Below are 27,599 nucleotides of genomic sequence, written 5' to 3'. Positions count from 1 at the left end.
TTTGCTATAATAAATGGCTGGAAATAACTGAGGTTTTAGTATGCCGGACTATGAATATGAAGCTATCCTTGGTTCGCCTCTCAATATCACAAAATCTAGCTCAGCGCTTTAGAACTGTGGGCATCTTGCAACAATAAAAGTAAATTTTCATTATTCGATAGATGGATAAAGAGTTAGCAGTAGGTTCTGTTAACTACTTATGTTTCACCGAGCCAATCAATTCAAATTCAGGAGTGAATAGCGCAGATAAACCTTGTGTAGTTTTACGTGAACACCCAAAGCAAACAAACATTTATTATAATTATGTAAGGGAAATCAGGGCTAGTTGGCCACAGGAACAGGTTGACATAAGGCTGGAGTTGATAACACAAACGCTTCTCAACACGTGCCACCTGCTATTGTAGTTTATTCGTGATTGGAAGCCTCTGTCGCGTGCAGGAATAAACATTTATATTTTCATATACGTCGCTAAATATCTTCTACTACAAAAGTATTGTAACATTATATTAAATACTTTGTTAAGTTAATTTAGGAAACATATTATTCGTAAGTGGATTCTTTCAGCTACCTAGTCATACAAATTTTATCACGACACACGTTATTTTTTAGCAAAATGTCGGTTTGGGGTAGGTTGACAAGAACATCAATTAGGCACACAGTGAAAATTTTGTATGTATGTTATAACAAGCCATATATTATACAAAAAATATTTAAATACACTTTGATTAATTCTAGTTAAGGTTAAATGTCTAAACATTAACAAAAATTGAGTAAAATTCTTGCAAATTCCTCATTAGTGGGTCTCTTTTCATTATTTTCTTGTAATATTTAAAATGATTATAGTTTTTGTTTCATTTATTTTAACGTGCAATAAATACATTTATAGAAATAAAGAATATTTGATTTAATTTCGTCAGTGTTAACTTTTCCATACTCTTCTATCATGTTATTTCTGACAAAATTAGCTAAAAGATAAGTGATTTGTTTTTGCTATGCACTAAAAAAAGGTGTTTAGTTTACATTGGTATCAAAATTTTTGTTTTGAAGTTCGCTGGTGAATTTTATTTAAAAATGAAAACAACAACAAACAAACGTGAGTAAACTAGTCACTGTCTTTTCTAACTATTTTAATATTTAATTAGTTGCTTAATTTGATTCGAAAATATTATCATTGACAACTGTGTATAGTTTGTTTGAAATACTGTTTCAAATAAACACACAAACACATACATAGATATATGAAGTTTATATATAAACTCTTATTTGTGTGCAGAAACACATTTTGCTAGTACAATACTAAATTGCCAAACATCGATTTACAAGCGAAATGAAAATTATATTATGTAATGTGCATATTACAGAAAATCGACAGACCAATGTTTTGATGAAACTTGTGGTATGTTCTCTACACAAAATAATTTTCAGTAAGGCTATAAATCATTATTTGCCAGTTTACTAAAAAGTAAACTCTTGTTTAACAGATGAGTACACTGCAACATATGTTTGAAAGTATACGGGTAATTTGAAAACTTTTAATTTCTTAATATACATTTTTTAGAACTCTGAAGCCATACATTTATTTATTTCTGCAAAATACGGAGTTTGCAGGGCCCAGGTTAAATTCCAATTTTTTTTCCCTACATTTGGTGTTTAAACAGTTAAGTTTTCTTAAATGTTAAAGTTGTAGCAATGTTTCAAAATACGAGCAACCCATCACCTAACTATCACAGAAAAAAGTCCCGTATATTGCGTTCTTTAGCTAAAATTTATCCACCATAATTTTTCTTGTTGTGTTAATGCCAATTAACGATAAGTTTTTTCCTAAGATAAAATGATGATCTTATAATTCAATGGAAATATTCGCACATACAAAAAACTATAAAAATAAACTATGTTCTATAAATTGCTATAATCTCTAAGCCTCTATATAATAAAGAATCAAACAGTGATGGCTTTTAATATTAAAATCAATAAATCCGCCACACCACAATACAAAATGAAGCATTTTTCCTAAGCCTGGCTACTATACCTAAGTTATTTCATAATCAATTTCTATTCCCAAATATCTGGACTTTAGACAGTACATGCAAGTATATTAGATAATGATTTAAAGTACAATTGTTGAATTTAATATCTAACACTTGTATTAGTTTTAATCTAAAAGGCAGCTATTTATCTGTCACAGAAAAACAAACACGAAGCTACAACTTTTCCATACATTTTCTAATTCTATGTTATTGTATAAATGAACAATACCTCAATATCAAGTATTAATAAAAAGCCTAAAGAAAACAGTTTAGTGGCGAACATATTAGATGAAAAAAAACCCAGTTAAAATGAAAATGTGCCTTAGAATTCTGTTAATTTAAACAAAAACGTTTTAAAAAATCTATAACAGTTCTTTTGTTAAAAATATGGAGTTTAAATGACAAAAGGCTCCTTAAAAAGAGATTCATTTCCAGATCCTAGCTATTCAAGGTTATTCGAAAAACAATGTGCTAAGAATTTGGCATTCGTACGAGCAGCAAAGGCTAGTCTTTGTAATAAAAGAGCTGTACTTTACTATTATCTCAAGATTCTTCCAGAAGAAAAAAATAACAGAGTTTAGATAACCCACTGGATACAGACATAGTTTCGTTTATTGTGTATAAAATATAGTGTTTAGATAAAATATTCGGTTCTTAGTCCGGGTTCTTCCATTAAGAACTGGCAGTAAAAGCTATGCAAAGATCAGCAATAGTCAAAGATCGTTGAGTCAAGGAGATTTTCCAGGAGCAAGGTAAACATAAGGTGAATGAGTCACACCAAAGGTATAGGCAGGACTCTGCTTAGAGGCAATAAAAACCTATGGGAAAACACAAAAGACATATTAAACATATGATTTATCATTTAATAAAAGTTGTGTAAAACACTACTTACAGGATATGGTCAAAGGACAACTTACTCCAACCACATAATCCTTCTTCACACGAATATTTTGTTTTTACTGTATGAAGACAAGAAACAAACTTTTTATGTTTTTGAGTGTAATTATAACATATGCTAAATAGTATATTTTAGTTAACCCTGATTTGGCCTGAGGCTTGTTTGGGAACATGTAACGTTTCTTCATGGTTTTTATATGATATGATGGTGCTTATTACGAATTTGGGGGATGCCACATCGAAATCCTTGGAGATTTTGAGATACTCAAAATGATTTCCTATGATTTGTGAAAACTATAAACATATATAAAAGTTCCATATCGTAGGAGATATCATATCAATCTGATATTCCATGCAAACAGAAGCTGGTAATGGGTGGGAGATGTAAAAGAGCACAGGAACAAGTCATCAGAAGGTTGATATTATGGTGCAAGATATATTGAGCATTGCCAGTAAAAGGGCTGATTATACTATAGTCATATCTGTCGATACTGACGCGTTTGTTTTCCTTATATACTTTTACATAAGAAACAATCTGAAATGCACCTGACCTAACTAAATACGATTGGCTACAGGATGAACTACCGAGAGTATTTGTACCAGTGGTATTGTTAGCAGAAATACCATTACCACTACTAGAGGCTCTGCAGATGATTGGCAGAGAGCGATCTTATCTTGTTCCAAGACTAGATGATGATACGCGGCAAATCAGCTATTTTGTAACGTATTTTGTAGATGTCACATATCCAAAAATTGCAACAACAACTTGACAAAGTCGTTCCAGTATCATATTGACGAGAATGATAATGAGATTGAAAGTGATAAAGCCGTTGTAGCATAAAGTTACATGGCAGCATTTTGTGAATGCTGTTAATACAACAATTCGATTGTTTTTCAAAAACATTGTGTTATTGTTTTCTAGCTTTAGCACCCATTCTTGGCAAATTACAACTTTAATTAGCCATTATATAGTATTTAAGATACTAGTGAGTAGCACTGTCCATAATATTTCTCCTCTTTACAACATCTGTTGGTCTATACAAAATCAATAATTTTGTTGCTCTTAAAATGTATTTATGCGTCCTAGGCTAGCACGATGTTTTCTACGATGTAGAAAATGTTTGCTCTATTGATGGTGTCCGTTAGTTGTAGGATAATATTTAAGGTATTTCTTGGCCTAAAATACAATTTGAAAAAAGTGTTGCTACGAAAGTTGACCGGCTTTGTTCAGAGTAACAATATATGTAGCAAGTTATACGTATGTATATATTGCAAGAAATGGTATATTTTATTTGTGAATATGCGTTATACACACTAATATTTTTACTAAAGATATATGCTTGTCTTCTGTAGCTCGTCAAATTCAAGTATCTACATCCACACAGTTCTCCATCCTTCGGCTAGCGTGGGATATATTGGTTCAAGTCTTTCTTAACAGTCATTTCAGTAATTAAACTCCCCTTTTTAATTTAAAATAGAAAAATATATCAATTTTAATGTCAAAGTACTTAGACCACATAAACCTAAGTGTAGACGTCAATATTGCTACTCCGTTTACTGCCATTTTTCTGAAAACTCTCAAAAATTTCGAAGTGGCATTCTCTTGATTCGTAATAAGCACCCTCAATTTATGTAAACACCATTAAAAACACATGCTAAAACAGGGTTCACCCTCCTATTGCTGTACTAAAAACCAAGACGTTAGCTGCTTTTTATTAATACAACTGTATATACTTCTGATGGTTATAAGAAAATTGCACATTTTCATTCATTTAATCTGCAATCACTTCTTATTTAAACATTACTGTAAGGAAGTAGCATGAACAAAGTAAAAACTATTCGTTGTAAATTCAGTCTTAAAGGTGAATTTTCAACAAAATTAATAATTGCCTTAGAAACTGTACTTTGGTTAGGTATAATTCCTGTGTGGTTGCCATATTTTTAAACACTTTAGTTTTTGAGTAAAAAATGAAACAAAATATGAGGGTCCTCGAACTCAAGTTCCTCTCTGTCGTTCGGCTGTTTCCCTGACGTTTTAAACTATGACGTAATAGTTGCCAAACACGCTTCGTTGCGCGCCGACCATTTTGTTCCTTTCAGTTCTGGCGTTTTATGTAAATATATCGGTGCTTTTTTCGGATTACATACTTTTAATCGGGTTGACACCTTGTCGTATGAGCAACAACAAACGCACTCTCTCCTGGTTAGCATCTGCTCGCATAAACCACACCTACACCTTGCACAAACATACTGAATATGTCATATAAATTATACATTTATGGTAAATATTAAATTAACTATTCAGACTACTACATCTAGTTTGATTTTACAGACATAATTATGACGTGGAATTGAAATTCATTTTGTTACGAGTCATAAATACCCGGTACAATGATTGTGGAAGGGCCGAGTATTAGTTACCATAGTCAGCAAAGTATAAAAAAATAAAACCCGGTCTGTGATACCAATAATTTATAAACACCACACAGGTTTCGAATGCTTAAAATTGCACGTAAAATAATACGGACCATATTTGTTGTCATGACTTAGGCTTACCATTCTTCCACTGGAGGTAAGTTTGACTCGCAACCGGTCTGGGCGCTATCAGTATCACTCACAGCTCCGCTACTCTCGCTCGTGGAACCGTACTCATCACTAGAACTTGTCAGATCTGTGTCAAAAGTAAGTGTTCTAGGTTCGTTCAGAGTAGGTTTGAATTGATATGGCGCTACTCGACACTGTTCAGAACACAAAGTCAAAACAGATTCCGCCTCTGTTTCTCCGTATGCACTGGCTATGTTTATTTACATTCAACGCGCTGACGTTGGCAGTTTGTTTGGCAACTATTACGTCACAGTACTTTTCCTAGCGGCAGACGTAAAAACTAAAACGTTCGGATTGCCACTCGGAAAGGGTTCTTTCTGCATCAAGCTCTATGTTTCATTTATTAGCAAATGTTTTTTTATAAAAAAATGTAAATCTGCAAAATTAATCAGTATGAGCAGTTCTTTTGACTGCAAAGTTTTCTTTTTTCTGGAAAATTCACCTTTAACTAACGTCGTTGTCTGATTAAAAGAGCATACCCTGTAAAAAAACATTTATACAATTCTGTTTTACTTATGTCACTAGTACAACAAACTACTTTATTACAAAATGTAATACAGATGTCTTATTATGAAACATAGGGTGTCTTTACTTTTTCTCAAAAGGTCTGAGATACAATGAGTAATGACATCTCCTTCAAGTCTGTGTTGTGTAAATTCTCCTTTTTTTTTAACCAGACGTTTTTATGCGTTTTCGGCTAAGACTTCAGTTCCCGTTGTTTCTCATAATTAGATCGCGTGTACAAATCTCCAAAACGTCTGGATGTTTTTTGTCCTCTCTAAAATATTAAAGCACATGATATCTTCTTATATGCAGGAAAAGTATTCATTGATGCTAGACCAGCTGATAAGATTTACAATAAACATTTGTGTCTGTTTACGAAGTGATATTTTGCTATTTCTAAGTAAGACGTAGATTATTTAAGATCTGTTAAATTATAATTTTGTTTGCAATTTTTCGTCAATATGTGAAATTCATAATAACGTGCTTTTTCATCAGGCTATGTAAAACTTTAGTACCACGTATCAGTTGAGAGCCACTAAGCTTATTTAGGTTTCATAAAACTGGGTGTTTCAATTGATGACATTTCGCGATTCTTTTGCAGTATTTTTTTTTCTTCTGGATTATGAAAAGTGCGAGATGAAAACTTTAGGGCTCATTGTTGAAATCAGCAGAGATACTTCGATATATAAGTGCTGTTTCATGATAAATTATTGTAAAAAAGCGATATTTTTAAAAAGAAACACTAGTAAATCATGATAGCATGGTTAAACTATTTTAAAACTTATTTACTAATGAACAATATCTTGTACTCGGGTGAACTATAAGTGACTTTTTTCACTATACACTCTGTGATAAATATGATTTTTTTTAAGTGATCAAAATTAAATTAATTAAATATATTTTGCAGACATTTCTGTAGCCCATATTAAACAATGTTCTTTAAGACTTGTGACACCGAAGATGAAAATCAACACGGAAGAAGGAGGAATGAGTGGAAAGAAAATTCCAAACTTTTAGCTATCTTACCAGTATGTCCAGACAAAAGGGACATGATCACACTTGCCAGCTTCTAAGATTTAAAAGTTGGAATGACTATGTATGGCGTGTGTCTGATGCCAAAAGAATATTGAGGTGAGTTCTGTTTATTAATCCACACCTAGGGGCATAGGAAAATAAATTGGACAGAAGATAACTTTCGGTTAATGAAAGGCCATGCAAGAAACTGTGTTATGCTTCAGAGTAATTTGAAACTATTAAGTACAGAGGGTTAAGTACGTTACATGAAAACAATTTTGAATACGAAAATCAGCAAGGCATTTGATAGCCACAGCCGATAAAAAGTCGTAATGGAACGGTATACATCAGAACCAGATTTTAACATTATTAGGCGTTATATAGGTATAGAGATTCTACCGAAAAATGATTACTTTTGGGTAGGGTATGAAACAGTCCTTGCAGGCGTAAAATATTCATACATAAAAATGTATTTCAACTGAAGATGTGTAATTTACAAGATGGGGATATCTTTTGTGTTTAATATCTTTGAAAACAATGGAATTCACATCATCATGGAACTCTAGGATCATCGGGAAAGATAACTGCAACAATCGTCTACCAGCCGTATGTAAACCTAATGCGACATCATGTAGCAGATCAGAATCTGTGAACACAAAGATCAGTGGCAATAGCCATCCACGTGGCCCTCGCAGCAGTACGTAACATAATGGAAATGCAACTTAAGTCACGTGTACACTGTATGCTTCCACGAAATATCCGTTCAGGAATGTCTTAAACTGGAAAATAAAAGAGGTGTTCTTGCCATTTCACACACAAGCATATTAGCCAAGTCATTAGACGTAGGATATGCATTTCTGTGTGATTAGCCTGTTGACACTGGCATTGGGAATTTTCTTTGCAGGAAAGCATGATCTGTTTACGACATAATAACTTATTCAAAATTGTCTTACAATGAAAACTGTGCTGCAGGGAAGGAGCCTAATCGGACGTGGCAACATAGACTGTGATGATGTGATGAGGCTTCGAAATGATTTCAACATAACGTACTTAATCTCTGAAAGTATACACACACATATAACTATTACGAACATAGTTTTCTGCTTTGACTAAAACATGGTACTAGTTAAAAGGTATTGTAGATGATTTTTTTATTGAAACAATTATTTTGTTGCTTTAAAATGTTGTCTTAAAATAAGTTATGAGTTTGCTCATTGGAAAAAATAAATATTTAAAAGTAAAAAAACACACAACGAAATATTGTTTAAAGAAGGGAAGGTTAATTTAAAAAATGAAAGCAGAGATCATTATGATGAAACAATTATGCACAAAAAAAGTCCAGAGAATGTTTAGTATTGATTAGTTTTGAATGAAGAAATAGCATATTTACTCTATTTCTTACTTTCTCAGGAGAGTGAGTTCCTGGACCTGGCTTCTGGGTACGGTCAGTTATTATAGGAGTTCGCTGGCTGAGGGAGTATGCCGGGGATTTAACCTTAGAGACATTATTCGAAGGGATATTGTACGATCCTGGCCCTGGGTTCTGAAGGTACATAAATACCATAAACAGATGTTTTAAAATGTGCAAACACGTGATTTAAAACTGGTTTAATGAGAAACAAAAGCAAGTATCTTGTTATAGGATGAGATGTGACACATCTAATTATACCAGTATAAGGAAGTTACTAGCTGATTAAATATATAATTGATTAACCATAGTCGTTCGGATTTGTTACAGCTAACATAATTACTTAATTAAAAAACTATTTTTGACAATTATATATAACAACATTTATTATGAGTTCAGTATTTCATTCACAGTTTTTTTTCAATTCTAATTATCCTTCCAGAAAAAAATTCAAACTCAAAGTGAAACGTACAAATACTGATTTTTTCCCACTGTGATTGATCTAATAAACTTCAGAAAATTTAAAAACAACTACAATACTAACCTTGTTTATTGTAGCATCGTTCAGTTTAATTCCCATCGAGTAACAGGGAGACTGGGCTTGAGTATTTTCCCATATATCCAAATTATACGAGTTTGGAGCTATCAATGAGATATAAGAGACATTTGTAGAACAAAACATAGGAGATAATGCAAACAGGAAACAGTGTGAAATAATAGAACCGTAGAAATGCGACATTATATTAAATAATATTAGACTTTTTTATATAATATCAAGTGGCCCGGCATAGCGAGATGGTTAAATTGCCCGACTCGTAATCTGAGTGCTCACCCTTTCAGCTGTAAGAGTGTTATAATGTTACAGCTAATCCAACTATTCATTGATAAAAGAGTTGGCGGTGGGTGGTGATCACTAGCTGCCTTTTCTCTTGTCTTACACTGCTAAATTAGGGACGGCTAGCGCATATAGCCCTCGTGAAGATTTGCGCGTAATTCAAAAACCAACCAAACAAACGTAATATCAAATTAATATTATATTATAAGCTACATTAAACAGTTCCTTTAAGGCAGTGATTCCCAACCAGGGGTGCTCGCACCGCTTGGAGGTGCGAGATAGCGTTCCAGGGGGTGCGAGATAACATTTGTTTTGGCCACCTTCACATTTATTCTTAAATAAATAATTACTGTGAGGGTTGCGAGAACATATTAAACTTTTTAGGCGTGCGGGGCATAAAAAAGGTTGGGAACCACTGCTTTAAAGCATAATACTGTTAAATAAATAGGACTCTTTCTCTTATGTAAAGGTGACTAGATCAGTATCCTTGCCTTCAAAGGTTGGTTCTGGATCAATGTCCATTTTAATTGAAGACTTTTGATAAGTTTGTTTTTTAATTTTCCGCTCATTCTTCTTGTATAACTTCATAAAAATTAACGCACATTAATAATGGGTTTTTGAGCTTAAATAAGGTGGAGGTTTTATGCCAGATTAGATTATTTTTATCTTAGAGTAATATATGTAATATTACTAATTTTGATTATTCTAAATAAGTTTCAGGGATCATGATACATACACGTTATTTGGGTTCCAGTAATGATATCGCCTGAAGGTTTTAATTACTACCAGCTACAATACAAACCGCAGCACCAAATGTGGTTTTAGTGTAACACTTAACTATTCGGTTAACCTAACTTACCAATTTCTATGCTAATCAGCACTTTATGATAATGAAACAATACCTACTGCGAGCAGAGCCGCTAACTATACCTGTTCAGCTCAATAATACAGAGTTTGAATTAAAAACTGAAACAGCTTTCCTTGTTAGTGAGTCTGCTATGAATCTGGAGTGGAATGAGAACAAGTTGCTTTATTATGCACTTGCAAATGCACACACCATTATTTTTCTTTATAATTAATATTTCTTATTATATTTTAACAGGAGTACATATTCAATTAGGAGCGCATTCCAAAAAAATAGGTCGTACAACACATTTAAAGCTAGTTTGTTTGTTTGTTTGTTTGGAAATTTCGCACAAAGCTACTCGAGGGCTATCTGTGCTAGCCGTCCCTAATTTAGCAGTGTAAGACTAGAGGGAAGGCAGCTAGTCATCACCACCCACCGCCAACTCTTGGGCTACTCTTTACCAACGAATAGTGGGATTGACCTCACATTATACACCCCACGGCTGGGAGGGTGAGCATGTTTAGCGTGACGCGGGCGAGAACCCGCATTTAAAGCTAGATTATTGAAGTATGTATAACGCTGGTAAGTAGCAGGCTTACATTGAATTCTTGTGCAATTGATTGAGAATAGACTCATAAGTATGTTGATAAACAAAACACTGACAGTTATCAAATTAATGAAAATACTCTTTTGTCACTTCCAAAATATACAAGTACAGCAGAACAATGAGAGGAGTACCTTAATAAACAATGTATCTAACACAATCTAAACGACAACGTTTCGTTAAGATTTTAAAAACAGTTTTTACCTTTTACAATTCTTATCTTGCTCATGAAAATTTATTTAGGGTAGGCATATTTTCAGAATAAATTATCTCAATCAATAGGAACATCAATCTGAAATTCCAGTTTTAGGATCCTAATCTTTGGATTAACATCTAACATGCTCGCCCTTTCAGTCGTGGGAGCATCATACTGTGCGGTCAATCCCATTATTCGTTGGTGAAAAAGTAGCCTAAGAGTTGGCAATGGGTGGTGATGATTATCTGCCTACTCTCTAGGCTTATACTACTAAAGTAGGGACGGCTAGTCCAGATAGTCCTCATGTAGCTTTGCACGAAATTTAAAAACAAACAAGACTACCTGATATATTATTTCCAGTTACATAGTGAACATCGTTTAAATCATCATTATTTTGTAAATCAGTTTCTATAACTTTAACTTGTCATACCCAAAGCTAATCATGTTCATATTCGTAGTACTTTTAACCGACATAACTTAAGCATGTCCATGATACATCCAGAATGATCTAGAAAATTAGGACCATATTTTTTTTAGTTAGAGGTATAATATTTAATTAAACGATAACTATTTTTCTGAAGACAAAAATCTAACATTTTTAACGTGGTTTAATGTTAATTGTAGTGCGTGGCATACTGTTCTGTGCTTATGCACCAAAAACGTTTGTTATGTTTGGCTAATGTTATTCTGAAATATTGAGGACATTGCACAGTAAACTTTTTAAAATAATTATACTAGTTTACTTGAGAATAAGAACGCGAATAAACCCCTCAGTTATTCCAATAGTTTTGACTTTTCTAATAAGCATTAGAAGTAGCCTTGAAAGTTTCCAGCCCTAAAGTTTACCGAGAATTCAATGATTCACTTCAGCTGTTCTTTGCTACAACCCAGAAGAACAACCATCAACAGATCTTATGCTGGTGAATCCATCATAACTTGGAAATCTTCATGTTAATGCAAATGGAGAAGGAACCATATAATACTAGCGATAATTACTCCTTTGATTTTTACTGTCCTTCTTGATTGGATTGTGAAGTTCCTTTTCTTGAATTGTTCCAGGAGGACAGGATATAGTAAGTACTAATGACTCGTAATACTTTCATCTCTCCTGTCGTAAGATGAGCACTTGTTATTAGGTTGTTAGCTTAGTGGCTTACTGTTCATCTTTCTGTTCATTCATTTGAAAAAAATAACCTTTAATCGTTAAGAATATACATTAAAACTTATTGGTTTAATTATGATGTGCTACACCTTTAGCGCATCAACTCGTTTGATTTTTAAGTGTAGGTAATTAGCTTTCATGAATTCAACAAAATGAATAATAACTAACCTGGAAAATTGTCATGTTTAGGATCCTTGGCTTTGTTACCAAAAGTATAACTAGGTGATCCATTTAGAACTGTCTTGCTTGCTTTTTCAGGGCTATAAGCTCCAGGGGCAGGGGTTTTGAATGGCGCAGGCTCTTGTAGTCGACCAGAGATGGTAGGAGCCTGAACTACATCCTTTCCTTTTTCGGAAAGACCAGAAATATTATAGCTGCCGGGACCAGGCTTAATGATTTCTCTCTTTTCTTCTGTTCTGAAAATGTATAAATAAGTGTAGTAATTGTGCAGTTAAAACATGGCTATTTTACGGGTATGTTGTTATAGTTCTTGGCTATGTGTTGTAAAAGGCAGTATATACATATATATATAAATAAAATCCTACTAATCACTAATATTTTGTGTAAGAATCAAATGTATAGAACTGTTTAATTTTAATGCAAAAATGTTGGACCACCTTTTATAGTTTAGAGGGAATATTTCCTGACAAATGTTAAATAAAACGCTTAGATAAGTAAGCAGAACTTTTTACGAAGTGACCTGTTTAGTTCATTAATTGTTATCAAACGTATTTTATGTAACATATTGTAAGATTTAATTGAAGACTTGTTAGAGTGCATAATGATATTTTAACTATATTCAAATAATGAATAACATTTTTAAAAACTGAAGCTAAAGATTTTACATTTCTTAAAGAACTTAAGATAAAAATATTAAAAAGTATGTTAAAGATGAATTTTTTAGAAACAATTTCAGCGCTAAGGGACCTACTTAACTCCGAAGCTGTATGCTGGTGACTTTGTACCCGACGATTCCCGACTTCCTGCACCTAAAGAAAAGAGCACTTGTGGCTTTAGTAATCAATATTTAGTCTAGTCTTTACACACACTACAATAATGAGCAAACAGTTAAGTTTATACGAAAAAAAAATTAAACAGAGCATAGAATAACATTACTAGGTTTGTTTTGTTTTATAATCACAAATACGCAAAACAAAGTGTGATGAAAACAATTAATGCAATTCTATTATCTAACGCTATTGTGGTGATTTCTTTTTAATTTTCTTCATATTTAAAGTTATATCATGGATGTTTTGATACAAACACAAACTGATTATATAGAAACAAACGCCTGGACAGAATTTACGGGTGTCAAAAATAACAAAAGGTAATTACAAAATAACATATCCATGAATTATACGCGATATCAACGTTCACACGTGAATAAAGTAAGATAAAAACATCAGACTAAAGTTAAAGAAGTAGATAGAATACAGTTCAGAGAAATAAGTAAAAGTACCAACGTTTAATGCACAAAATTATAAAAACATTACAGCTGTAGGATCAAGGTTGTTGGTACCAACCAGTTGGCATTAGACAAACAACTGTGGTAGACGTATTCTGGAAAATATTGAAAGTTACCACAAGGTTCATAAGCAATGTAACCTGTTATAATTAGGGCAGTATATTTCTGTTTACACCTGAACAGCTAGTGTAGTAAGAATAAAACTAGGACTTGGGGTCATTAAAACGAGTAGGTTAAAAACCTCTTGCAGCTGGTCGACATATATTGTTAATATATTTCTCTGGTTAGGAGAGTTAAAAAAAAACACAAGTTTTGTTGTGGTAAAACTAAGCTTGATTTTTAGCGAAAGGTTTCTCAATTTTAGTTTACTTCAACGTGAGTTATTTGGCATTTTAATCTTAACGACTGAAAGAAACATGGGTTAATCGCGCCGCCAGGTGAGACAACTCAAAGTTCTAGCATACTCTTTCTGATTTGCCCCTCCCCGCTAGTACAGCGGTAAGTCTACGGGTTTACAACGCTAAAATCAGGGGTTCGATTCCTCCGATGTGGCTTTGCTATAAGAAAACACAAACAAACTCTTTCTGATTTAGTTATAACGTTACCATAGTTGAATGTGCGGAGCGTGTTCAGACATTTATCGTTGGATGAACCTTGGACCTTATATCCACAGTCAATACATTAACTTCTTCAATTAAGAAAATATGTAGAATAAGTAACGATTGTTATGTAATATGATAAACAGATTATGGGGAAATCTTCATTTATTGCTCTAAATTAAATTTAGATAGAAAGTGGAGGATGTATTGTGTGGGAAGATGTATTGCGTAGGAAGAAATATAAGTAATTAATCATCTTAGTAGGAATCTTTGTTTGTATTCTTATAGCTAAGCCACATTGGGCTATCTGCTTAGTTCACTGAGGGGAATCTAACCGCCGATTTTAGCTTTGTAAATCCGGAGACATACTGCTGTACCAGCGGGGAACTTTTAGTAGGCTAAAACAAAATGTTGTTTATCTCTTTCTTACAAAGCATATCTTTCCTTCCTTCTCTCAAATCCAGACGGTGATGGACATAAGTGACTAATAATTATATTTCATCCTACATAGTTCTCATCTGTTTAATGTTTCTCTCATTGTCTTTGAAAGATGTGAAAAATAGGTTTTTTGAGTTGCGTGTTATATAAACTTTTTGTGGCATGTAGAAGATAAGATCCGCAGATTAAATCTCTAAACACTAAATTAGTTGTTTATTCAAACCGTATTTTAGCAAAATGTACACTAATCACTTTTCTAATATGTCAGTTACGAGGTAAAATGGGTCTGCCATGGCCAAGCGTGTTAAGGCGCTCGACTCGTAATCCGATGGTCGCGGCTTCGAATCCCGGTCGCACTAAACATGCTCGCCATTTCAGCCGTGGGGACGTTATAATGTGACAGTAAATCCCACTATTTGTTGGTAAAGAGTAGCCCAAGAGTTGGCGGTGGGTGATAATGACTAACTGCCTTCCTTCTAGTCTTACACTGCTAAATTAGGGACGGCTAGCGCAGATAGCCCTCGAGTAGCTTTGCACGAAATTAAAAAAAAGAAAAGAAAAACAAACGAGGTAAAATACATATTTCTTTATGTTAGGAATTCTAGTGTTGCGCATGCAAGTGGGGTTAATCTGCATTAAATAGGAAATTCGATTTTGTTTTCGCAAATAGAGGAATTTTAGAGTGATATTTGTTAACTCTGCAATGCGATCTCCTAAATATTTTTAGTTATATGTCTGTGGGGGGGGGGACATGTAACACAAAACCAAACAAATAGGACATGTAACACAAAACGTAACAAATAAGGCCCTTCCCAGCATTAAACTTTAGAACTAATTCTGAAGCGTTAGTTCTTCTACAACCTTCTTAGTGTGTGAATTTTAATGCTTAATTCGTCTTATGCCTAATCCTATCGTTGTATGAGCTTGTGAGTATAGTTTTTTTTTTACGCTAAATGTTTGCCATAGTTACTTGGATTATACGTAAGTATGCATGTTTTATCTCTAGCTTTGTACAGAAAATGGTTATGTTAGATCTGATAAAAGTATATTGCTATCAACGTTTCTACCATCTACAAGCAAATCTTTCTTAAGCGTATTAAAATTATTTGATATGCTGAATGTCTTGATCCTGCTTCCCCCCCCTGTGGCACAGCGGGATATCTGCAGACTCACTGATAGAAACCGGGTTTCGATACCCGTGGAGTGTCCATTGTGTAGCTTTGTGTTTAATTCCAAATCAATCAACCTACTCTCCAACAACTAAATATTTTATTGACTTTCAGAATTCATTGTGCATACTGCAGAGATTTACACATTTTGATAAGGAAGTTAGAGAAAACCTATCTATACACTCCAGATAATTATAAGCCTTTGCGGGTTTTTCAGGTTAATAAACTTTCTCTTACAATTGTGTTGAGTGTAAGTTTTTTTCTAACTTTATTAACGATAATTAAATTTGAGAAATAACGCTTTGAAAACTCACATTTAAAACACAAATACCTATCATTATTAATATATCGGTAGTGCTTACAACTTTCAGTATTTGGAAAAACAAGGATTGAAACCTTTAAGTTAGTTAGTCGGTACCAAAGTACGTTAGCTGAGCTTGTTCAGAAACTATTATTTTTTATATACTTTTTTCTCAGTGTGAAGTAACTTAGTGGTGAAAACAGTTAAATCTTCTTAGAAAATGACACGTCTTGCCAAGTCCGTGACCCCCCACCCCACCTACAGTGTTGAGGTATCGACCTAAACTAAAGATTTACGTCACGTGTTTCAGATCCATATATGGTTGGATTACCTGTAGTTAGAGACCAGATACGTCATAGTCTGCATAGTAAAGTAGGTTTGGTGTGAGTCATGTTGCTTCAAGGGATCAAAATCTTCCCCGAAATACTAGGAAGATAGATAGGTATGTAGTTTCATTGAAAATTCAACACCAGCGGAATTAAGGTAAGACTTACAATGACGCTGCTCTTAAAATAAACGACGGTTGGTGTAATAAGTCACTGAGATTTTACTGTTAATGTCACTTGAAATGCCCCGAAAAATGTTTATTTTAACTCTAACTCACTGTGTCGTCGATAAGTTATCACAGGTAACTAACAGTACATATAATTCTGCACGTCGAAAACTGACAACATTGAACTGGCTGATTGTGACTGAATATTTTTTTGTATCAGATGTATTTAGTATTGACAAATATATTATATTTAACTCTTACACTTTATATATTTGCAAGGCTTTGTCAGTCAGTCTTTGGGCTTGGTTATCAATTATTTACTTTTGTGAATAATATTTATTCATTTGTCTTCTAAATTTGTAAGAAACGGCACATTATCACCAAAAAAATAAATAAATACAGATAGAAAATCAGTCTGTGTTAATTGGTTTTTTTGAAAATAATATTCGAAAAATAAAAGACAGGGTAATGGTTAATACAGGTTGAGAAAATATTTTACATAGAGGAGCGAACAACATCCACCGAAAAATCATCCATACTGGATTGTACATTCTTCGGGACTCAGCACATGAAACAAAACAAAAACTCAACATACTAAGAAACCAAATAAACACAGCCATAAAACTATGCTCACCAGATAAAATTAACGATGAATTAGACAAAATAAAACAATTCTTCATTAACATCAATAAATTTCCTCTACAAACCGTAGAAAACATTATACGCACACACCAAGACAGAAAGCAAAATCAACCAACAAAAGTAAATATATCTCACGAATCAAAAAATCACGAAACCATATACTGCTGCATACCATATATTCCCGACATCAGCAGAAAAATAACCAACATTTGGCAAAAACTAGTAACAAAATATGACATTCCAGTTAATACCAAATTTATTCAAAAATCAGGCTCAAAACTGAAGTCTATACTATGTAAAAACTACACTGACAAACACCACACCAACATTATTTATAAAATGCAATGTGATAACTGCCACGACTTCTATATTGGAGAAACAAGTAGAAAAATGGAAACCAGATTCAAAGAAACAAAAAGTCACCTTCACACGTTTTCGAACACTGCAAGTCAAATAAACACAACATAACCATAAAAATCACTCAAATACTAAATAAAGAAACAAACATAAACAAACGCAAAATTAAAGAAACCTTACTTATACAACAACTTAAACCCAAAATAAACCAATACAAAGGAACACCTTTACACCTATATGAAAAATAATAAAATAAATAGTATAAAATTATATATTCAAACATCTAACACCGCCCTCTATATTCCGACACTGAGTTACACAACCCCTTTCAAACATGTGGCCAGCTTCCGGTCAGTTACCTCTTTCTTTCTTTGTGAACCTGACGTTGTTCGCTCCTCTACGTAAAATATTTTCTCAACCCAAAACGAGCCGTTTTTACATATATATTATTATATTCTGTTTTATCTAATATTGTATTTGTTTGTCCTGTTCTTGTTTACGTCTTAAACATTTGAATGTTGGCATTCTGAACAAACCTACTCTGCACGCTTTGATTTTTCTAACAAATAGTACATATGTATCCATAGATGTCATAAAACTAGTTTTAGTTTTACTACATTATGTATCTGGAATAATCCGAAAATCAACTTATGATACTGTGTGTGTACTTACTTACACATAAATATATTGAAGTCAATTCACGAGCATGGTAAAACATATATACAAGGGTTCTGTTATAATCATGTCAAATATAAATACTTTCTTTATTGTGCAAGTACAATCATATACCTTATTAGTAGTGACACAGCATACTTTCATAATACATATATATAATAAATTTACGTGTAAAATATCGAAGAGGAAATACTGTTAAAACAATTAATATTATAGAAAGTAGTCAAGACCAAAATAAGTTGATAAATCACATTTGAAAAACCATTCGACAGATGGGGTTGTCCTCATCCATAGAAGAGTTATTATTTGTTAAATTTTTTCAAATGAAAATCCCAACTGATCTTTAATTTGAAAAAAGCATGTTTTAATAAAATGTGTGGTTACAAGTACATCTAATAAACTGGTCGTAGTTCTATCTGTTTATATATCCCTTTAGTTATGACAAGAACATGAAATATATATATAACGCATATTTTTTGTAACTGGGCTGCTCTAAAATCATTCCATTTAACAAAAGTTGTACAATTTGAATGCAAAGCAATAATTTTTCGATGTCATCCCACAGGAGTATTGTAATAAGCGTATCAAAATCCCCTGTAAACAGGAAACCCTATGTTTGCTGTACATTTTTCTCAATGTTTATACGTGTACATCCTTGCAGCCATAATTAATAGATTGGTACTGAAAAGGTCTGCTCAAATCAGTAACCTATTTACTTGGTTTCAGATCGCTCGGATACATTTATATTATACAACAAACACAGTCGACTATATCTGCTTCATATATACAAGTTTCTGTTATAATATCGCATTTGATGTTTAGCGTGAAATACACAATCTGTACACTGCGGAGAATTGAACCCTGAATTTGTCCGGAAACTTATCGATGACCTACTGAGAGGACGCTTCCTTTTGAATGCTGGCACTCGATTAGCTTTTGTAAATGTTATCACTGCTATACAAGAGGTGATGTAGATGTACGTACTATTATACTTTTTTCTGTGCATACTTGTGTGTACACAAAACAGTGTATTAAAACACATTTATGGAAGTATGTTTGCAACACACTAAACACGATACAGCAAAACAAGGTATATAAAAGTTGAAACAATATTTACATTTTGCGCGTGCCTCGAGGAGATTGATAACACAGCGACTATGTTAACTTTAATTACACGTTTCACACGTTCTTCCTCTTTTTTTTATTTTAATGTACTATTTAAATAATTGCAATACGTTTTATATAATACAAAAATCATAAATGAAATTTATCGAGAGTTGAAATTTTTTGCATGTTTGTCACCCCTAAAGACAGAAATGTCACATAGTTGTTTAACATATCTACATTGTCTTACTACGTGGGATATTTACAACGCCACCGAGGTAAGTATGCCATAACTAACTGTCCCTGTTACACCAAACATGCTCGTTCATTTAGTGTAGGGGTGTTATAACGTGTGATCAATCCTACTATTTCTTAGTAAAAGAGTAGACCAAAAGATGGCGGTGATAACTAGCTGCCTTCTCTAGTCTTACACTGCCAAATTAGGGATGGCTAACGCAAATAGCTCTTTTGTAGCCTTGCACGAAATTAAAAAAAACAAATAAACCGTAATTAATTGACAACGAATAATATCCAGAGAATAGCAGAAACATAAAAACGACAGCACATATTTTAGCTTTAATTATTTTTAGTGTTCTACGAAGGGTAACATTTAGAATCCTTATTATTTTGAATGTTAAATGAAAGAGAATACTTATTAGTTTATTCTAGTCGTACTCGAAATCTATAAGATTGTTTTTAATAAGAGATGCATTACAGGATTCATTAGACGAAGGACGAACTTTTCAACCTGGATGCTTTCATTTAAGCTTCTTTTATGGCCTACCTGAACAAACAGACTGTCTAGGACTGTTTCCAATCTGTGACATCATGTAAAAACCAACATTCTAATCTTGAAACTATGATACTGAATTACTCTAGGCAAAAGTACACGTTTTTATATGGATATAATACTCAGATGAGACGTGGTGGTAAGTAGAGGCATTAAAATAAAATTTCATACATTTATTACAGCGTTTCTTATCATGGACATGCATTTAAAAGGACATTACTTATGTCTTGGGTGTGATTCGTTAACAGGACATTGCCTCATATTCTAAACTACCCACACAACAAGAATAATTACCACTCCTAATACAAGAAGGTATATAGATACTAATCTTGAATGTGGGAAATATAGCTGACGGTAGGATGACCAAAAGAGTGTCAACACTTGTATAGATTAGTGTGTAAAAGAATCAAGTTATTCTCCACTTACCGATAGTTGAAGGTAGTGTGAATGCAGCTGGCCCTGGGCTGGTGTACTCTGCCGCTATGGGACCTCTCCTTTTGGTGGGAGTCCACGGTCGCTGCTGGACATAATAGCCCGTGGGAGAGTCGCTCTGTCAACAGAGAATTGATTAGAAAAAAATCATTATACCATTTACTGATAATCAACACTTACTTCTCATAAAAGACCTAGCCTGGCCAGGTGATTAAGGCGCTCAACTCGTTATCTGAAGGTCACGGGCTTGAATCCCTGTCGCACCAAACATGCTCACTCTTTCAGCCGTAAGAGCACTATAATGTGATGATCAATCCCATTATTCGTTGGTAAAAGAGTAGCCCAAGAGTTTACGGTGGGCAGTGATGACTAGCTGCCTTACCTCAGTTTTACACTGCTAAACTAGGGACGACTAGCGCTGATAGCCCTTGTGTAGCTTGCGCGAAATTAAAAAAACAAACTCTTCATAAATTAGCTCTCAATTTAATAATAATAAATAAAAACAAGGTTTGAAAGAGCTAAATTGGTTTCAATATTTATAAAAGGAATTGAATCTATTCCTTCCTGAATAATACAAAGTAAAGTTCAGTTTTTGTTTTTAAATGTATAGTTTTGTTTGTTTCAGAGTAAAGCAACACAATAATCTACTTGCGCCCTGTCCATCACGTGAAAATCGGACCCGAGATTTTAGCGCTTTAAGCCCTCAGATTTATCGCTGAGCCACGGATGGGGAAGGGGGGGGTGTTTGTAAGATGTAAGAACTTTTGTTCTGTACTGTGTTTTCAAAACCAGAATCGCAATATCACAATTTCCTAGTTTACACCTGATATAACCTCTCACACCACTAGTAATACGGAAAGAGGTATCGTGGATCTGCCTGTGACAATACCATTCAAGTCATCCAAGGTTATCTTCAATGCATGGTCTTCAGAATTTTATTAAATATGCATAATACGTCCAAAATGTTAACGGCAATAATGTGAACAATAAACATGAAATATTTAAAACCAAAAAATTATTAAACTCGCTTCTCGAAAACAAGAGTTAAAAGCATAAATGTACCCGACTCTATGCACATGGATTTATGTCGAAATCTGACCATAACAAATGTTCTTACACAAACCTAGGTTTAAGGTACAAGGTCGGAATTTTGCCTAAGCAGATCATTAAACCTTCAAAGAATTTACGTGGTTTAAAAATATTAAAATAAAAGGCTGTACAAAATATATCACCCAATCATTTTGTTTGTAGTTGCACCCAAATAATTAAAATTATGGCACAGTATTCAGTTGAAGAATAGTTTATGATGTTCCTTGTGTGTTGAGAGTATCACTAGGATACTCACGTTGCTTCCAAATTTGATATCAAATGCCATCCTTCACATGAGATTAAAGGAAGAGTGTGCCAGCGGGCTACAAAAAAAGTGACCATTTACCTACTGACATAATGTGGGCAAACAAAAAAAAGCAACCAATACTGGAGGTAAAGCCAACATTTCGTCATCATTTCGCTATACTGTTAAGATTTTTACCTCACCTGTATTTATGTCTATAATTATTGTAAAACCATTCTGCCAATTTTTGTTTTAACAATGCTTCATTCTTTCATGTCTACACCTTTGGAATTCACTAGTTTGGTACAGGATGAATACTTAAAGTTTTGAAAGACACGACTTTAAAGTTGACCTCGCTGATACTGTCAGACCCACCACTAACAATCATTTTCTTATACATCTTCATTTCCGAATTATTTGTCTGTTATTGGAGTTTTTAGTCACTCCATTTACTCCTCTCTTTATATTTACTCGTTATTTAATTTGTACTCGTATTGCTCAATTATCTCAAAGCTGCTAAGGTTATATACCGATGTCTCTTATTTTCAAATACTGATCAAATGGAATAAGGCTAGCCAGCAGAGCCATAACTTCCACTATTCATGCAAAGGGACTGACTTTCACTTTGTTATAGCGTATCCATAGTTTAAAGCGTGGGGAATATTTCGTGATATTACACGGATTCGAACTCAGCTCCGGAAATCAGAACTCCAACATTAGACCAAACAATAGTTGCCTGTAAATGAAGTAAAATAATCCTAATGTTTTACTTTCATGGTGAAATACTTGTTACTATCTTAAAAAGTTGAGATATTTTATTGTTAATATCAATATATCATGTTCTATAATGTGCAAAATCCTCTTCAACGTATCATATTTCTTTCGAGTTGTGCAATTTTATAATTTTTATCTCTCTTATTCGCACTTTAAACACTATTTTATGTATCTGATATGTTTGCAGATTTTGTTATCGCAATCAACATGTTTTCCTCTAATGCAATGGGTTTGAACACCGCTTGTTCCAATGTTACTAAAACATCGTTATTTGTTTCAATGCAAAATATTCATGGAAATCGTAAAAGTTGATGGACGTTTCATAAATAGTTTTGCATGTTTTCCTTATTTAATGTTGTCTAGTGCATGAGATACCACATAATTTCGTTTTATTTATACGTCCACGAATTTTTTGTAAGATTTAAAAACCCTGAGTTGTCTCCCAGTCCTAACACTAACATCAACTAACCAAATCGGGTTTACAAACCAGGACAAACTAAGAACGTAATACGCTTCAGGCATTTTAACTAAACTTCTTTTCTTTATGATGACGGCTGCAGATCCTGCCTATCTAAAGGATTCGGCCTTCCCCTTTGGATTACACGGGTCAGTTTGTACTTGTTTTTTACTTGCTGAGTATGATTGTTGGATGGAAGAAGTAGGCCTAGTCAAGGCACGTAACCCGCTGGGCGCAATGAAAAACGGGTCAGGAATGTTTGCTTTAAATGTGTATACCTCTGTACTACATATAAATCTTGTGTATACGTACAGACAATAACATAATAATTCAATAAGATAAGTATGTAGATGGTCATTACCATTAACTTCTTTAATACCAATCTGCAGGAGATATTAAGTTGACAATGTCTTAGGATAAAATCATTTTGAATTTGATTGCAACTAAGAATATGACTTAACTCACTTCATTCGACGCTGTAAAAACTATACCCTGATTTTGGTTTTGTTCCATGCGCAGCACACTCCATTCTTTGCATGGTATTGAAATATTCCAATAGAAGGTTTAAAAAAGTATCACCATTAGTTTTAGTAATAAAGAATAGGTAATTACGTGTACATGCAAGTCGAATATTTTTCTTCATATTTGCGCTTTTTCTCCTTCCAATAACCATCTCCTCATTGTTTTTTATGAATACAGTATTGCTGTAGAGAACGTGACTAGACTGAACAGTCTAACTTCTGAACTGGTCGAGTAAATGGATTATGCGTTATAAATTATATAGTAATTTGAATCTGTCGTGTTTATGGTTTAATTTTCAAGGCATAGATTTGCTGATTACGTACGCAAGGTAATATAAATAACATGATAAATATAATTGACATTAAACCTATAAACATGAAGGTAATGGTTCTTACCGAATCTTTTTCTCTGGTGTATTTTTCGAGGTACATCTTTGAAAAGCAATAGTTGATTACGTATGAAAGTAAAAGTGAATAACGGGATCTATGTAGATAACCCATATAATGATTTTAACATAAATATTGTTCGTTTTAGAATAATCGTAATAGGAATATTAACACTCATCGAGTTTGCATATACTATACGCATACTCTTGTGTATCTTAATTTCAACTGTTTATTAAACACATGCAGAAAAAAATAAGTTAAATAAAGAATCCTATTAATATATTAGAGATATACAGTTTTAATTGCACCATGACAAAATAACGCTACGTGTGTGTTTTTTTCCGTATAGCAAAGCCACAAAGGGCTATCTGCTCAGCCCACAGAGGGGAATCGAACCTCTGATTTTAGCGTTGTAAATCGGGAGACATAGACATACGCGCTGTACTAGCGGGGGGCGACACTAAGTGAATACAAATATTTAATTTATTCAGTATTGTGTAAATATATACAGGTAATTGTTTAAATTTTCATTTAAAATGAAACATAGTTTTATCTATGTTGCTTTGACTATGGTCAAAAGTATAGTGATGACTTCTTGATTCGTTCACATCGACAAAGTCTGTATATACTGCTGCTATATAAGTACATCTTATTAATTCTAGATTCATATTGGACAAAATACAACCAGGTAAACGTCGTCATTGACTTTCAGTTCTCAACAGTTACTTTTCAAATTTCATTGAATACTATCAGGTGCAAGTTTGAACAACAAACAATTCATTTCAGTGCAACGTAGGATGAGATGTAAATATTAGAACAATCAGTTGTACCATGTCAGACATGCGTCACGAGCCAAGGACAAATATCGGGAAGTTATTTGTTTAGAATGGGAGGAATTTTGATCCAACAGGTGTGGCTATTTTGGCAATTCAAGTACTGTTTTGAGAAACATTTTTGTAATCGTTCGGCTTATCACACAACAATAAATTTCTATGCAACCAGTTAGTATAAAAGTTACCTCTGAATACATATAGTTTTTACAAAGTTTTTAATTCCTGAAAGTGTATTTTCTTATTTGAAATATAAAAAGTTTTGTTCATTCATTTTTATGAGCTGCTTTTAAATATCTGCACTTATTCTAGCACCTAATGTAGAATAGACAATAAACTGAAATTAATATGTAAGTCTAACTATACAACTAATTACGTACTGGTAATTTGTGTATATCTTTAGTTACCAATGAGTTTTCTTTATATTTGAATATTTTAACACAACTAACAGTTTATAATAAAATTATAAGCACTTTCTAACTGAGGGAAAACAATAATACTCTAATATAACCTGTTTAAAAACATGGCAAATCGGGTTTGAGGTAATTTAAAATTTGTTTATCTATTATTAGAAGTTTAGCTTTAAATATTTGTTAAATCAAACATTTTCTGTTACATTGTATAATCTGGAACCTTTTTTAATAAAATGTTACTAACGTAATTTTGAACATAGTAATGTTAGGATATTTTAAACAAAATAACGTTTAACATGTCGACATTTGTATTCTAAGTCTTTTAAAACTGAGATGGTTTTGCTTGTTTGTTGATAAGTACAAAGCTACACAACAGGCTATCTGTGTTTTGTCCACTGAGTATCTAAGCCAGGTTTATCAACATTATAAGTAAAAAGACTTACCAATTAACCACCAGGGTAAAATGTGATGGTATTTGATCAAAATAATATATTTATGCTTCTCAATATCAGTATTCCGTAGAATGTAGTTGTTTGTGTAATAAATTACGTGCACAAGAATGTGACAGTCTGACGTAAGTCGATTGCTCTTACTTAATAATAACCATGTACACTTCGAACGAAACTTACAATGTGTGATTTATATTGACTGTAATATTTTATTAGTCTTGTTAATTCTACAGATGACATAAGCTATAGAAATGTAATATAATGCAATGGCTCTAAGTTATTAGAGCACTACAATTTCCTTATTGGACAGTGAACCTTTAATCTTGAAAGAGTGCATCAACTCGTGAAAAATAAGATACAAATCATATCACTTTGATTAGTAAAATGAAAAGATCCTTGTAAACAATGAACATCAACATAGAAACTACTATATTGTGTAAGCATATCATTACAGAAAACACCATTTGTTAAACTTGTGTAAACCTATCTTTAGAATAAGCATCATTTGTTAAACTTATCCTTAGAGTAAGCACCACCTGTCAAAGTCATGTGAGCACATCGTCAGAGTAAGCACCATCCATTCAATTCGTGTAAATATGTCGTGAGAATACAATCATTTATCGCAGTCCTAAGCATATTGTTAAAGTAAGGACCATTGTAAAACTCACGCAAGTCTGTCTTTAGAGTAACCCACATTTAAAAAATCTGTATAATACCATCTGTTACATTTGTGGACGCCTATCGTTTTGGAGTATTTGTCAAATTTCTGTAAAAACGTAAGGACTATTTTTACGGCAAGCACCATCTGTCAAACTCGTCTAGAAAGTCTATAGTCCTGAGAATAAGATCATATCCATTTATATTAAAAAGAAGCCAAACTCATTTAACACATAACATTTTATAATGTGACAGTAGCTTATTGGTTTTCAGTAGTGATAATATAAAGTTTTTTTTATTTAACGTCTTTTTATAACTTTATGATTTTCATTCATACATTTTTAAAATTCATTTTAACTCATGACAACAACAAACTTTAGAAATAATCAAATAAATAGTATCACTAGTTACTCTTAGTGTCACATTTGAACGTTTCAGAAACATTTGAAAAATACACAACAAAATATAACTTAGTTTTCAACTTACACCTTATTTAAACTAATACCAACACTTCTCATTATTTATAATAAGCCATTTTTATTTTCAACCTGTTTCAGTACTAAAATGATTGTTTTAAGTTAATATTTAATTCACATACTCAAAAAAAAAAACATTTGAGCTCTTTAGACCCCTACTGGCATGTCTACGGACTTACAAAGCTAGAAACCGTGTTTCGATACCCATGGTGGGTAGAGCACAGTTTGCCCTTCGTATAGCTTTGTGTTTAATAAGAAACAACAATTACAACTATCTGTACTCTTTAAATATAAAATATTTGTAAATGCTTGCTCTTTAGTAGATTCCCGGGAGTTATACTTATGATTAATGTTGAAATATCGGGGACAGCGAGAGCATGCAGCTAATGGTTCACTGCAGTCTAATCTTTACATATTTTAGTTTTACTATATCTTATATAAGTAACTTGCTTAATTTTGAGAATAAGTTAATAATTCTTAGTAATTAGAATAAAATCAGAAGTTATCTATACGTACAGCGGATGAGATGCCAATTTTACTCTAGATTTTATTTTATAGTTACAGGACTACATCTAATCCCAAGTTTAGGTTTCCACATTACACACATTACGTACATGTATTACTTCCCTGAAACGTGCCTACCTTTAACACCATGTTTTCACAACTTCTCACTCTGGAATCAAACTAGGTTTGTCTCAGTGCTACATCACAGGTAACCAAGAATTTACTCGCTTTGCTT

The 27,599-nt window shown here is 33.1% G+C and overlaps 1 protein-coding gene across 6 annotated transcripts; it reads right to left on the bottom strand.

Moving 5' to 3' along the window:
- Positions 1–1,231: 1,231 nt before the first annotated feature.
- On the bottom strand, positions 1,232–27,599 carry LOC143226042 (uncharacterized). 6 transcript variants are annotated; one of them, XR_013014257.1, is made up of 8 exons: positions 27,503–27,599; positions 20,558–20,681; positions 13,030–13,087; positions 12,267–12,514; positions 8,999–9,096; positions 8,449–8,589; positions 8,000–8,103; positions 1,232–2,845 (listed from the first exon to the last, which is right to left on the bottom strand). XR_013014257.1 is itself a non-coding variant. In XM_076456448.1 (8 exons), exons 1-7 carry the CDS (start codon positions 27,512–27,514, stop codon positions 7,102–7,104), a joined length of 768 nt encoding a protein of 255 aa, XP_076312563.1. In that variant the 5' UTR covers positions 27,515–27,599; the 3' UTR covers positions 1,232–2,845; positions 7,059–7,101. The 6 variants fall into 6 exon arrangements, 4 of the variants coding, with proteins under 4 accessions (XP_076312563.1, XP_076312561.1, XP_076312562.1 ...); XR_013014256.1 differs by lacking the exon at positions 27,503–27,599 and adding an exon at positions 24,045–24,095; XM_076456448.1 differs by lacking the exon at positions 8,000–8,103 and adding an exon at positions 7,059–7,188.

Source organism: Tachypleus tridentatus, chromosome 9, assembly GCF_004210375.1.
Source record: "Tachypleus tridentatus isolate NWPU-2018 chromosome 9, ASM421037v1, whole genome shotgun sequence".
Classification (NCBI taxonomy): Eukaryota; Metazoa; Arthropoda; class Merostomata; order Xiphosura; family Limulidae; genus Tachypleus; species Tachypleus tridentatus.
Note: the sequence above shows the minus strand (reverse complement) of the source record. Positions and strands in the feature narration are given on the sequence as shown.